This window comes from Branchiostoma lanceolatum, chromosome 4, assembly GCF_035083965.1.
Source record: "Branchiostoma lanceolatum isolate klBraLanc5 chromosome 4, klBraLanc5.hap2, whole genome shotgun sequence".
Lineage (NCBI taxonomy): Eukaryota > Metazoa > Chordata > Leptocardii > Amphioxiformes > Branchiostomatidae > Branchiostoma > Branchiostoma lanceolatum.
In genome coordinates this window covers 25,760,812-25,775,838 of record NC_089725.1, presented here as the reverse complement: position 1 = coordinate 25,775,838, position 15,027 = coordinate 25,760,812, and the positions used below count along the sequence as shown (strand labels likewise).

At 42.5% G+C, this 15,027-nt stretch overlaps 1 protein-coding gene across 5 annotated transcripts in view; it reads left to right on the top strand.

Annotated features, from left to right (window-relative positions):
* The window catches only part of LOC136433667 (ubiquitin carboxyl-terminal hydrolase 34-like), a 45,593-nt gene extending 31,062 nt beyond the window's left edge, over positions 1-14,531 (top strand). For 4 of the 5 annotated variants that reach the window (XM_066426095.1, XM_066426094.1, XM_066426092.1 and 1 more), the window contains exons 36-56: positions 139-300; positions 666-854; positions 1,309-1,563; positions 1,920-2,067; positions 2,887-3,017; positions 3,794-3,928; positions 4,518-4,601; positions 5,345-5,451; positions 5,615-5,792; positions 6,127-6,284; positions 6,532-6,610; positions 7,057-7,183; positions 7,703-7,810; positions 9,446-9,577; positions 10,084-10,205; positions 10,670-10,793; positions 11,294-11,373; positions 11,694-11,831; positions 12,270-12,413; positions 12,761-13,031; positions 13,290-14,531. In XM_066426095.1, coding sequence (XP_066282192.1) covers positions 139-300; positions 666-854; positions 1,309-1,563; positions 1,920-2,067; positions 2,887-3,017; positions 3,794-3,928; positions 4,518-4,601; positions 5,345-5,451; positions 5,615-5,792; positions 6,127-6,284; positions 6,532-6,610; positions 7,057-7,183; positions 7,703-7,810; positions 9,446-9,577; positions 10,084-10,205; positions 10,670-10,793; positions 11,294-11,373; positions 11,694-11,831; positions 12,270-12,413; positions 12,761-13,031; positions 13,290-13,657 — 3,240 coding nt within the window. In that variant the 3' untranslated portion in view covers positions 13,658-14,531. The remainder of the gene's footprint in view (positions 1-138; positions 301-665; positions 855-1,308; positions 1,564-1,919; positions 2,068-2,886; positions 3,018-3,793; positions 3,929-4,517; positions 4,602-5,344; positions 5,452-5,614; positions 5,793-6,126; positions 6,285-6,531; positions 6,611-7,056; positions 7,184-7,702; positions 7,811-9,445; positions 9,578-10,083; positions 10,206-10,669; positions 10,794-11,293; positions 11,374-11,693; positions 11,832-12,269; positions 12,414-12,760; positions 13,032-13,289) is intronic. The other variant, XM_066426093.1, reaches the window with a different exon arrangement.
* The last annotated feature ends 496 nt before the right edge of the window (positions 14,532-15,027 follow it).

Below are 15,027 nucleotides of genomic sequence, written 5' to 3'. Positions count from 1 at the left end.
TTTAATCTATATGGAAAACATAGACTCCTAATGATAGATAACAAGAGACAACAATTTGCTGATCATGACATTTTCCCTGCAAATGTGTGTCTTTAAAGAGGCAAGAAAAATCATGCATATTCCTGTGTGTTCTTCCAGCTCGAGCACGGTGTTCGGCCCAACAGCAAACACCTGACTGAATACTTCTCCCTGCTGCTGGACTTTGCACAGAAAGGGGAGGAGGAAAAACACTTCATGATCGCCATAGAGGCCATCTCAATAATGGCCAACTTTTACCTGGGCAACAAGTCTCCTGACTATGTAAGTTTCAACTTTTACCTGGGCAACAAGTCCCCTGGCTTGTTACCTGTTGTCTTGAAAACCACAAGGTCAACAAACAAGAATATATCAGGCAGTTACTGCCAGCTGTGAGGGTTACTTGCTAAGAAGCTTAACCTTCTCCCTGCTGGCAAACTCTGTAACCAACAGGGAACTGGGTGCCAAACGGCTACTTCAGACTTGTAGCATCAGTAGGCATGTGTATATCCACCAAAAAAATTGCAAAATGAAGCCAAGAGGATCAGGATTTTTCTTGCATTAGGAAAGATCTGGTGGTGTGCAGAATTTTTGTGAAGTTAGCTATGGCTATAGACATGTATCAGATATAAGGATGTGTCCTCTTCCAGGTGGAAGTTGTGTCTGAGGATGAGGAGGAGGAAGAGGACGATGATGTCATCACGCTGCCGGAGGAGAAGTACCGGCCCACGTCGCTGGAGAAGATGATCGCCCTGGTGGCCCTGCTGGTGGAGACGTCCCGCGCCGAGAGGCAGCTCAGCCTGTCCCAGAACGACCTGGCCGTGCTTACAACAGGAAAGGTCTGTATCTGTTCAACCAGCATAACTGCTCTTTGGCACAGCACATAACATTTTGGCCATCCAGGCATGTGGCACAGCAGCAGCTGGTTAAATTACACTGACCACAACAATGAAAAATGCCGTTCATTGGTTTGATTTGAGTAATTCTGGGATGCATCTTTAGTTTTACAGATTATGCATCTACATGTACATCCATTACTTTTAGTTTACTAGCTATAGGTGTATGGTATTGTGCATGTGGGAGACTTAAGTGTTTTTCACCTTAGGCATCAAACATTTGCCTGAAAAAGAACCCAACAAGCTTATCAAAACAGTTAAGGGGTGCTGGAAACATGAGCAATAGCAAAACCACATTACAGTACTAGTAGTTACTTGAAATGTATCAATTGACTGCTTTATCATTTAGCAGTTTTGTTTGCCTACTGAAACATCTCTCCTTTGTCCTGTTGTTCAGGGGTTCCCGTTCCTGTACCAACAAGTACGGGACAACATCAACCTGCGGCAGACTTGTAACCTGATCTTCAGCCTGACGCGGTACAACCCGCGCCTGGCGGAGGCCATCGTGTCCATGATCTTCCACTCCATCGGGAAGCTGAACCCGGACGGCTCCCAGCCCTTCTTCAAGCTGCTGTCCATGCTGGTGGAGTTCCTAGGGGGTCCCCCAGGCATGCCGTCCTTCACGCAGCTCATCCTCAACAGGATATGGGATGTGAGTCTTGTGTTTGCACATGTGTCTTCATTGCATGCCCTGCATATCATAACAGCATATCATAACAGCATATCATAACAAAATCCATGCATGTCTGTTTCCTCGTATTGTATAAAACTTTCTAGTAAACAGTGGGTAAATGGTTTCTTCAACACAACATAGTGTTAATACCTAGCCAACTGTTTAATGGACTGTCTGCTATTCTTCAAGGTATTAGCTCTTGGTTGTGTTCATGAAGAAACCTTTTAGTTTTACCTAGTGATTTATCAACCTGATGAAACTATTCATTGACGTCTAATAAACAGGTCCCTACTGTACTTGATGATACATGTATGTTCGTTCTTTTTTTCCTAAAGGTGACTGAGTACAACCCGCAGCAGTGTTTTGACTGGCTGGCTATCCAGACCCCACGTAACAAGCTTGTCCACAGCTGGGTGCTGCAGTCCATGGAGACGTGGGCAGAGATGTACCTCCTGGCCTCCAGTAACATCAGGGTCAGGAACTGTGAGTACTGTGAATTCAGTTATATTGTTGTATTGAATCGTATATTGTTGTACTATAAATATGTAATGATATATGTTGATAGAGTTATTAGGACTCAAATGACTGTGTATCTCTGTTATATTGTATCTGACCCTTACCTCTTCCCTCATGACCTCAATGAAAAGCGGCCTGCGTGCCGATTTGAGCTTATCAGGAATAAACAAAGGTTCAAACAAACAAAAACAAGTTATTTTCACAGGGACTTGATTTTCATGGGAGGGGGCAAAAGAGATTCTCCCGGTGTTTAAAGTTTGCGATTGAAACAATTTTGTAATTCAGTCGTAATAATTTGAAAAGGCATATCTGTGGTGTCATGAATTCAGGGTGGAGAGGTCACCATACAAACTGTGAAAATAAGATCACCACAAACATTTTAAGATCTATAGTACCATCATCATCATCATCATCGTTCCTCCTCTTTTGAGGTGCAGCAAGAGAAGTTCGTCCTCCAGAATTTCTTGTCATTCATTGCAGAAAGGAGTTCCTGTTCTTACAAATTAGTTTCAGTTTCTATGAGTTTCTTGCAAGTTGTGATTGGTCGACCAAACCTTCTGTTTGTGTCCGGGTTCCAAAGCAGAGTATAGTACCATCAGGCACCTACATGTACACATGTAGATTCATACGTCAATATAGTGTTCATAAGGTTCTTCTTGAAATTTTTTTGACTTGATTACTAACGATACTAGTACTTACAGCAGGTAAGTTTTTTCCACATTTAGAGGTCCCTGAATAAAGTACATGCATCATTACAAAAATACTCCTTGTTCCCTCCCTGTTCAGCTGCTGGGTTCCTGTTGGCTTCCCTGGTCCCCAACAACCACTTCAGGCAGATGTTCCGCTCGGCACGGAACCTCCACAGCCCCAACAAGGACATCATGATGACACCCGAGGCCACTGCCATCCTGCACCAGGTACACAGTACACTACAGCTCTACACACATTGAGGTTTCATCACACTATTCATGTTTGATACTGGTTTGCTCTTTGAGTCAGTGACTGGCCATGGCCAAATTTGTCCCTTTAGACAGCCTTCAGTTTTATTGTTGAAGTCAATGATTAAGAAATTCATACTACACGAAGGATATCGAGTTAACATCCCAGACATAGACATTTTCATGGATCCCATTGCATGCTGGGGGACACAGGGCACTATGGGTAGCACAGGGTGGCAGACACTATCAAATAGTATCATTACCATGACATTATAGACTGATAAAGACACAGTTCGCCATCCTGCACCAGGTAAACTACTGCTCTACACACCAGTTCACGGTTGCTATGGATGACACAAGGTAACAAACAACAACATTACCATGACAAACTTAAAGTCCATAAGCAAGCCACATTTGGGCCCCATTTATTCACTTACTTGAAGAGCAAACTAGTATCAAAACATGAAAAGGAAGAAGGAGAATAATAATATATGATATTAGCTTGACATTTATCTAAACCTGATAGAAGGATGTTTGGTACACAAGTACTTGTACATTACTTCCACTTGCATGCCTGTGAGTTAGTTCTGTGGCAATTTGAAATTTGTTCATCTCACCTAATAACCTTCTGCTCACTGCCATTTGGCTACCAATTCTCTAGTGGTTACAGGGTCATGCGGCAGGGAGAAATCAGAAATTATATGTCAAAATGCAAGCTCTATATCTAACATGATGTATTTCCTCCCCTTGCCCAGGTGTACTCCTTGCTCTTGCGTCTCCTGGGTCGTGCCCGGATCTATGCTGACCACACAGCCCACGGAACCGTCAAACTTGTGCAATATTTTGCCCTGATGACTTACTGCTTAGTGTCCAGAACAGAGAAGCTCATGGTGAGTTGGAGATGGAGATCTTTGAAGGAAAGATATTCTGGTACTGTAAATGCATTTAAGTTTGTTTGATTTTTATTTCATGAAAATGGAGTGTTCGCGGTGGTTTTAAGTTTTCGGCAGCACTATAGTCACATACTGCTACAGTATTGGACAAAAATGTTTGCCGTGGTGTCAAGTTCGCGGTGATATGGTTGCCGTGAAAACCTCGAACATAAGACCACCGCAAACATTTCTGCATTTACAGTATTACTTTTAGAACTGTATATACCCAGCTGATCCACTAGTGCCTGGTCTGGATTCGTGCTTCAAGGTGGTCCTTTTAACCACAGAAATTCAAACAAAGCACTCTATTTGGAATGATATCTATCCTACATTCTTTGACTTCTGCAGCATTTTATGACATTTCATAACACACGAGGCAAAGATGTTGGGGTAAATGCTTTGTAATTTTACTAACCTTTAGCACATTGAAGTAACTGTTTGGCTTCCATTTCTCTATTGGTTGTGGGGTTAGGCAGCAGTTAGAAGATTAGTGCCGCCTTAGCAAATGTTAGGTTTTGCTTGAATGACACCTATTTTCCGTCCACAGTTGACCAGGTATGTGAACGACCTGTGGCAAGTGTTACATCCTAAGCTGACAGAACCGGCCATCCCCATCAACCACAACAAACAGGTAACATTGATCACTTTGATTAAAACAAGAGAACTGTTGTGTTTTGAATTGTGCCCCCTATATGTAGAATAGGCTAGCTTAGAAGAAGTAAGGGAGATAGCAATTACAGCTGAGTCGAAAGACAGAGAATATGGTTGAGAAGGGCTAAGGCCACACCATTTTAATTCCTTGGTTAACGGATTTTTATTTTCCAAAAAAAAAAAATAAAAATAAAAAAATCATGAAAACAGAAGGCTGGCCCAGCCTTCTGTTTTCATGATTTTTTTTTCAAAAATTTTTCTTTTTTTGAAAATAAAAATCCGTTAACCAAGAAATTAAATTGGTGTGGCCGAAAGTGTGAAGGAATTGACTCAAAGGTAAGATCTGTTGCCATCGTTGAACTGGTTACAATTACTACTGTATCAGACAGACGCATTTTGAACTGGATGGCATATCTGTCAATTATTTAGAAACCACAAGTTCAAACATTTGCAGTATCTATAATGATTGTATTGCAAACAGAATTTAGAAAAAAATTGGCTTTTCTATTGAGTTGTACTAAGCTGAGGACGTGTATATGTATTTTGATAATAATTTTCTTTTAATATCAGTTTTGCTAATTTGAACTTCTTTTTTTAAAGTGGGATGGTATCAAAAGTGTGTTTGATATTTTTATCTAATGAATACTGTATACATTTGTATCCTGTATTTGAACACTGTATCAGTGCATATGACATGTTTGTTTGTTATTCTTGCTGCTGTAGGCCCTGCTGCTGTTCTGGCATCATGCCTGTGTGGACTGCCCAGAAAACATCCAGCTCATCATTCAGAACGCTCACATCACCAAGAACATTCCCTTCAACTACATACTGTAAGTTTCACTCAGTCTGCTACCTGTTTACGTTCGAAAGTGATTGGTCATTATTGAGCCTGAAAAAAACAGTGGTCGTTGAAAATTTGATCTGTGATACCTTAATGTTGGAAGAAAGTTTAGCATTGTACTATAAAGAGAAACTTGTTTTCCCTTCCATCAGAGCGGACCATGATGACCAGGAGGTGGTGGTGTTCAACCGTGGCATGCTGCCGGCGTACTACGCCATCCTGCGCATGTGCTGTCAGATGTCCGCCCAGTTCGCTCGGCAGCTGGCCTCGCACCAGAACATGCAGTGGGCCTTCAAGAACCTCACTCCGCATGCCAACCAGTACCCTGTGGTGCGCTAATCTCTGTCGTCATGTATCTTTGTTTTTATAATTACCGGCGCTCATCACGAACTCATTACACCCAAACATGTGCTCAGCCTTATTACGATTATGTCAACAGCGGACTTAAAGACACTGCAGACTTTCACCTTGCCACAAAATTTAAATGCCATAAACCTGATGCCCGCAGATTGTTGATTGTTTGATATTGATTGATTGAACCTGCTAGCTGGTCAACAAATACTGGTACCTGTCCATTGTAGCCTTGATAGTGCAGCGCTCTTCTTTGGGCACTTTAGAAGAACTTGATGTTACTGTATTGACATAACCTGACTGTCCTCCACAGGCTGTGGAGGAGCTGTTCCACCTGATGCAGCTGTTTGTTGCCAGGCGACCAGAGATGACGAAGCAGGAACAGCAGGACATCGCAGCCTTCAAACGCGCCACTCTGAATTGCTACCTCAACTGTCTGGAGGGCAGGTCCTGCTGGACCACTCTCATCAGGTAAAACAGCGTGTGCTCAACCAGGACACTTTTACTGTGCTACCATGTGTGGTGGAGTTACGTTAAGGGTACTTTTCGAAATAGAAGACTTTTAAGTCTTCACTTCTGGTGAAGGGAGACTATATAGTCTATAGGAGCCCTGGAACTAACTAGGATGACACTCAGTCTATTTAGGTCCAACTGTAGCTCAGGATGCTGCTATGTTATGTCTGTGCTGTGCTCAGTACTGTGTGTTGTGGTGTTTCAGTGCATTCCGCATCCTGCTGGAGAGTGATGAGGACCGGCTTCAGGTGGCCTGCAACAAGGGGCTGAGTCTGATGTGTGAGGTGGGTGGAGATTACTTTCATCTGCTTACTTTTTACTGTTGTTACTGACAATTGTAAAAGTTAGGCTGTAGAAAAGATGTCTGAGGGATTGTCTTTAAATATATTGCTGCTCTGAAGTTTTCAGCTCAATTTGTTTCCATTGTATGGAGATATGTTCCTGGGCAATTTTTAATTTTTTTATTGGCCTTGTTGAGCCCTGATTTGTGCTCAGCATTTTTTTTTAAATGGCAAAATGAAAAAATTGTGACGTTTTTTTTTGGTTATTCTTAGCAATGGAAAAATAACATTTTTGATTTTTTTGTTGCTGCATCAACTTATGGAATATTCTTCCAGCATTAAGACTGTTTTGCTCCTTTGAACAAGCACAAGTGTTCCCAATGAGATATTTTTGTTTCGATTAGCATGATGTGACTGATTGTAATTTTGCCTCTTTGATCTTTCCCCAGTCCTTCAACACGTTACACTTGATGTTCCACGAGGCCACGGCCTGCCACGTGACAGGAGACCTGGTGGAACTGTTAGCCATTCTCTACTCCATCCTGGACACCTGCACCAAGTACATGGACAAAAAAGGTCAGGGACTTTAGCTGGGTCAGGTTGTGGAGACTGAAGAGATTATATTCTCTTGAAGTTGTTTGCACGCAACCAGTATATGATCACCTGCTGCCTTTTTGATGATCATCTGTCACCTTCCTCATGACTGATTCTACTTCACACCACAGCTACATGTAGGTGCCACTGCTGCAGTGTGAATGCAACACTTAGCTGCGCAGTGCAAAATTAAAGTAGGACCTGTTAGTATTGTCCTACAGAAGGTGACAGATGATGATGGTTGTGTGCAAAGAACTTTGTTGTCCAGTGATTTACCAACTATTCACGGATCATATTCTCTTGGAGCTGAACAGTTGGGGCCTTTTGGAAGAACCGACTAAGAGGTTTTAGTGAAACAGAAAAGATATGAATGCATCAAGAGGAAAAGTTTACTTCAAGAAAAGTAAAAAAAAGAAATAGGACAAAAGAAGTAGTACCAGTTTGCTGGTACTATATAGAATACAGCTCTATCCCTGACAACTTGTCACTTTGTTTCATCAGAAGTAAAGCAGTCCCTACTGCAGTGGCAGGAGAAAATGGAACTGGGCAGGAAACTCATGACTCTGCTCAACTCTTACACCCCTCCTGAAGTCAGACAACAGTGCTTTGGTAAGTCATCTTCATCTCCAGCTTTAATTACAGTCAAGACATTCTTTTGCAGGGTGCGTAGTCCAGTGGTTAGTAACCCTGCCTCTAGCTTTTGTCACTCACCTGACTTGCACCCTACCGGAAAGGGTTGCAGCCCATAGAACAGGGCGTTAAGCCGTTGTCCAGTATTCATTGTACAGTCAAACCTGCCCAAGGCGACCACCCGGCGGACCGAGCAAAAACGGTTGCGATGGACAGGTGGATTCCACTCACATGTTTCCAGGTCGAGGTTTTCAAATACAGTACGTGTATGGATGGAAAAGTATGTGAATTTAGACAGCATGACCCCCACTAGGTTCAATTCTCATTACATCATGACAAATTTTCGTCATAATTTTGACTACAAAACAATGGTTGCCTCGATGATCTCGCAGCGCCGTACACACACACACACACATCATCGAAGTTTTACGGCCTATTAAAGACAAATCCCTAGAAAACACCTGCTGACCCCAGCCTTTTTGCGGCGCCGACCGCTGGATAAAAGGGGCAAAAAGTTTTTGATCTGACAACTTAAGGATCCTATCAAAAGATGAAAACGGAACGGTGTGATTTCGTCGCGCCGCGCCGCCAAGCTCTGTGCGACCGGCATCGAAAGGTATCAGTCAGTGCAGCAGAGCGCACAGCGTCCAATAAAGGTTTGTGAGATTCATGGAAATAAAAGGAAAATTAGAATATTAATTTTCATCAATAACTAGAGTATTCGTAAATGTTCATACACAAAAGCATCGTGTTTTAGAAAGGTCAGCGGTACGCCAAATCCGGGCCACGCCAAATCCAAGATGGCGTCGGGACAACATTTCTCGCCCGATGTTTTGCCCGCCGCGAAGTCATTTTTCGGCGGAATTTAGTAAGACACAGACACATTTTTGTTGAAAATACAAGAAATAGATAGTAATTTCTGTGAAATCTGACTTTTTGACGCCATGCACTACGTACTCGTTTTGAAAATTGAGTTTAAACCGAACTAAGTTTGCGGTAAACTATAAGATTACGGCGATAGGTACAACAACATCACAAACATTTGTCTTTACAATGTTTATAGGGGGAACGTTTTATTAAAACGCTTCATGGAGGAATCGATGCCATAACATTGCTATTCCATATATTTGTGTCCTTATTTTTGTCCTTCAAAGACTTGAAAACATTTCCGTGAAATTCGACAGCAAAATGATCCGAAGTCACCACACGCTTGAAAATTAGGCGGCCGCCATGGGCAGGGATTGTGCTCTGTGCGGTCCCAATTCGTGGCGGTCGCGGTCGCGTTGGACGGGTGGTCGCCTTGGGCAGGCAGCTTAATGCTTGTTCCTATGGGGAAAATTTTCGGGACCGAGAAAAAGCGGTCGCCATGGCCAGGTGGTCGCGTTGAAAAGGTGGTCGCCTAGGCAGGTTTGACTGTACTTGTCAAAAAGAGCTAGAGGAATTTTCCTGGTACATTGAACCTGTACCTGAATTAGTAACTACCTTATACATAGTAGGTAATGGAAGAGTAGCTTATCTGTTCATTCAGTTTATTTGAACTTAACTGTTTCGAGATCGTTCACTTTCACTACAAGATTATGTTGAATATGTTTTTTGTCCATTGTTCTTCCACAGAGGTTCTCCAGGTTCTGGTGTCCTTGTGTCCACGAGAGTGCACCCAGAGCTTCATCCCCATCCTGCAGCACGCCCACGCCAACTTCCAGAGAACCAATGTGCCAGGTATTGTGGAACACTACCACATGGCATGTAAGCATGATAGGAGTTTGCACTTTGTTGTGTGAGATGTGCTGTCGGTGTATTGTCAGTAGACGTACCTTTGCTATTCACTCTGTAAATAACAGTTTGTAAATACACTGGAAGTTAACTTTCCTATAGTTGTGGTTTTATCAGCTGGTGTGTGGTCATGTTCTGTCCTTTGTTTTGATCTGATTGTGTGTTACATATATCACCAGTAGAGATGTGCACTGCTTTGCTAAATAAGAGTTGTAGTGAATTCACCTACTAACCTGCTATTGTCTACATGCTGCAAATAGTTACTAGTATCAAGACAATGTTATAAATCTACATATTACGGAAGCTAAAAAATATAGCGCTGTAAGTTTTTGAATAATACTGCTGCCAGGTCCCCTCAGACTCATACTGTAATTTATATGCTTGTCTGATCTGGTCTTAATCTTATCAGCTTGAACACATTGTGCCCGGATACACATCTTTAAGAGAGTCTGTGTTTTTCTTCTCTGTGCCTGCTACAGTCACCCTAGGACCATTCTTCCCCCACCGTGGGACAAAGGCTGTTCCCAACAAGGCCAACATCCGCCCTCCCCGCCCCGACATGCAGATGTTCCTCCACCCAAACCAGGCAGAGGCACACAGGGTAGGTTGCCGTAGTCACTTCTGAGAGCAGTGCTTTTTCTTTCTTTTATTTATTGGTGCTGACAAAGACAAGACATTACAATGGAAATTTTCTTGGTTCACTTTGATAATTACAAGAGATGTTGCTTTCTGAAATACACTGTGATTTTGACATATGACATGTCTGTTTATTTATTTATTGAACATGTATACTAAACAATAGGGTAGTCACTTCAGTCAGGCTACACTAATTTCCAAGCAAGCCCAAATTTAAACAATAGGGTAGTGGCTTTGCTTAGGCTAGACTGATTTCCAAGCGAGCCCAATTGCAGAAAGTACAAACATTGAAGTTCATGTAATTCAAGGCAACATCAGTCATGCCAACATAATACATACATGTACATGTGTGCATTGTCCTACACTGTAACTAGACTATACTAAAAGTCAGTTGTAACATTGTCTTGCTGTTTGCTGTATCTATCCCAGGGTGAAGACGAGAACTATGACAGGGCCATGGACGAGTTCTTCTACCCCTACCACAAGTTCATCGACATCCTGTGCCGGGTGGCAGCAAACCAGGACCTCATGCCTGATGCCTTCATCAACCTCAGTAAGTATTTGTTGAAACATTGTGACAATCAGAGACAGACAGAAGTTTAAGTTTATAGAGCCAACCCCCACCTCAGTTCTGTATCTCACCTCAGCATCCTGTCAAGTATAACTGACCAACTGCTAAGCTTAAGACTGGTGTATGATCATAGAAACATGAAAAGTAGCCAACAACCATCAGCTGCTATAGTGGCTAGTTTTTCTGCTCAGCCACTTGTTTTGCTATCTGTATCAAAGTGTATCTCACAGGTAGGCTGAAAACCACCAATAAATGGTCACTTTAAATTTAGAAACTTGTTGCATTAGTATGTATTTCAGCCACCCTATCTTTGACATGGACTTCTGTACTGTTATCGACTCTTTGATAAGTATGTGAAGTCATCTGAAAGATAGTTTCACAACTTGTGCAGAGATTTCTCATTTGTTTTTCATTGCTGTATGATACACTCACCATTTGTTTGCAAACTTCTTACACTGACAAAACATCCACTTGACTTCCAGGTGCTTTGGTGGCCTACGAAGGAGTCCCACTCCATTACACCTTCTTCCCTCAGTTATGGCTGGACATCTACAACTCACAGGTAACAAATCATTGGCTCTACATTCCGAGCAGGGTCTTGGCATATATAAAACCCAGGTCGTGTAGGAATAAAGTGTGAGCCTTTGAGTATCTTTTATGTTGTAAGTTTTACCTGTTCTGTATGAATCTGTATGCTTTATTGGCTTTCACTGCTTTCACAGAGTGTAAGGCAAGGCTCAGGCAAGTCAAGTAAGATGTGACCTGTGTGGAAAAAACTATAGCATTGTGTACTGTTATTGTTACTTGTTGCATGTTTCCAATTACATGTTTTATATAAAGCAACATTTTACGAACATGTACATTATATTGTTATATTCACAGCACATAGACAAGACCTACATCAAGAGGCTGATGTCGTCCCCAGCATTTGCGGACTATGTGGACGCAATCCTGATGGAGGAGCGGGTCTGCCTTAACAACAATACCATCTTCTCCTTCTTTGCCATCTTCTTCCCAAGGGTAAGGCTTTGTTTTTATATCCGTACAGTGTATTCGTACAGTATATATTGCAGAGAACTGTTGGTACCAGTGTGGAGGAAGATGTAAATGGGATATTTGATTGGTTGCAGACATTTTGTTGTGTTGTGTTCATTATATAGTGTTTGGCAGTCTTTGGCATAGAACCAAATGTCTACAGTGATGCTGTCTTAGTTTTTGTGGGTCAGGTTGGATGTACCTGTAAATTTCAGAAATACAAGCATTGCAGAACTCATGGGCCAGGAGAGAGTAAGTTGTAGAGCTCAGGAGATTGCATACTTTGATACAAATCCATTGGCACACCACTAGTCTTTCTGGACTTCTTATCGAAAACAAACACACTCTATTTACAGAAAAATAAAACCCTGCCTAGTTGTTTTGGTACACAGAGATAAACAACTAACCTTCCCCTCCCTGTAGATCCACTCGGAAGGTGTGTGCAGCCAGCAGGTGGTGAGACAGTCCCTCCTGGATAACGTGGTCACGGCCATCGTTGCAGAGAAGACCAGTATTGACACAGCCACACCGGACGAGCTGCTCAAAGCCTCTCGCAGTCTCAATGGGGTAAGACTTGTCAAGGAGGTTATATAGACCTCCTTGGACTTGTTGATCACCTATAGTCAATGCATTGCAGACTGAAAATAGCTTTCCAGTATGCTGTTTCTGAGACTCCTTCCAGTCCTGTCCTTCAAGTAACACGTAAAACGCGACAATCTTAAGTGTATACAAGCTTAGATAACAAAAGTACACAAACAATTGTTGTTTTATTCACACCAACATTTCAGTGACTGTCTGTCACCGAACACCGAAACATTAGTGTGAATAAAACACTTGGTTGTGTACAAAGAACTTTATTATCCAGTGACTTACCAACCTGATGAAATTATTCACGGATGCATATGACCTTACAGGACCTGCGTGAGCTGTCCCTCCTGCTGGGGGTGCTTGGTCAGACCCCCCTCAGCCCCATGCTGCTCCCCAGTCTGCAGCACATCCTGGCAACGGGCAAGCGCTACCAGCAGCTACGGGACGGGGTGGCAGGGGAGGGGGCCAAGGAGGAGGAGGAGGAGGAGAAAGACAAGGAGTGCCAAGAAAAGGACAAGGAAGAGAAGCCGTCAACTTCTCAGAAGGGGACTAGTAAAGGGGAAGGGAAGGAAACCACTCAAGACTCAAGTACTGAAGGTAAGAAGTTGTACAAAAGTTTTGAATACTTAAGTCATCTATGATGCCACTCAAACAAATCTTAAGCTCAGCAAAAAGTAATATTTTACCAACAGGTATCCTCACCCATGAAGACTTTGTACTATCCCTAATGCTAGCCTGAAACAATTGTTTTGGTTATAAAAAATGTAAATCAACCACTTTTTACCAAGCAACAGCATAACTCGAACAGTTGTTGACAGACTTTTAATATTTGGTATTTGTTAACCATACTTTCAGGTGAGAGTGATGAAACACCTGTCAAGAAAATGAGGATGAGCACAAAATCAGAAGACAGCAAGCAGCAAAAACCACCAAGCAAAGAACCGACCAAAGCAGCGGCCAAGCGTGCGCACTCGCCGCAACCGTCCACTTCCGCTGCCGCCGACCAGACGTCGCCGCAGCTCAGCAGCGGAACCTCCGAGTCGGGAAGCGACTCGGACGTCTCCCCAAAGGCCAAGCCCGTCAGCCAGCGGTCAGGCCAGAGAACGGGTCCGGGCAAAGCTCAGGATGCGGTGGATCTGATGGTGAAGCTGATAGAGACCAACCTGCCACTCGTTGCAGCAAACACTGACCCAGCCACGTCGACTGTCAGCGACGACAAGTGATTTCTGCCACCAACAAGACACAGACGCCTGACTCCGCTCTTTTACGATGTAATAAGATTTCCGTAAAAGGGACAGGTGTTCACAAAACTGTTGTCCACATCCAAGAGGTTTACTCTGCTTTTCAATTGTATACTGGCACCTGTCTCGTATTCCTTGAAGTGTAGCACATTCAATTTTGAAGACATAGTAAGACAGAATTTCCAGGAAATGTGTATATCAATGGCAATATTTGTTTTGCAGAGTATTGTCTCCTTTGTATGAAGTAGTTCCACAGACATAGCAGAGTTTACATTCCTTGAAGACATGTTTACTTATTTGAGTTCCTTTCGTTGGACATTGTGTATGGAAGTAATATTATAGTACTACTTTTAATGAACATGTATTACCGTAAATTCTTTTCTCTGGGTAGGCTGCAAGAAGACAGTCACTCATGGTCAAAACAGGCTTGACCAAGAGAAATGTGTTATTTTGTACAGACTACAGATGTGTTACTGTTCAAAAGGAGCCAGTATTTCACTGATAAATGATTCTCATAACCAAGCAGGTTCGCCCCTCCTGTGCTACAGTAGCATAATGTATGGATTTGGAATGGTACATATCCCACTTGTCTGAGATTAGTGGCAAGTGGATGATAACTTAAAATAGGGATTCTTTGAGTCTGCAGCAGCACTTCAGCAGTCTCACACCAATGTTGCAATGATGGGGAGGGGGCTACACAGAACGTAGTGTTGATACCTTCCCTTGTGTTGTAAGTATTGAAGAGAGAAACCTTTATTTCAAGAGCCATATCCTTGTGTATCTTTCAGTTTAGTCGATTGGATATTGCAAGTTAATTTGTTGCATTTTAATAAATGATGGATTCAGATATTCCCAATCAGATTGTTTGACTCGTTTCCTCTCAAATGCCACAGCTAAGAAACCTTACATCATCAAAGACTTAAAGTCTTAGCAACATTAGCAAAGTTTGTTCAAAGTCTGATTAAGCAGAAACATAAAAAGGTAAAGGTAGCCTTTTTGAGTCCATAGGGCGTTGGGTTGTTATCTGCTGTGTCTAACTAAGGCATGATATTTGATGGCGGAGCCTATCCCTCTCTTTCCGCTGCCTTTTATCTCCCCAACCAAAATTTTTTACACCTGGGTGGAGTGAGGAAAGTCATATTAAGTGCCTTTCCCAAGGACAGTGTCTATCTGGGAATGCTGTGACCTCTAGACACTTGTCTTAACCTCATTAACATATCTATTCAGAGTTTTGGTATAAAACCTGGTTTTCCAGTCCTATCTTTAGTCACTGACGAAAGACAGCGGAAGCCGCCTGAAACGTCTGTTTCAAAATTTTATCCAGTTGCTTGAGTTATTATTTTTGGCTTATC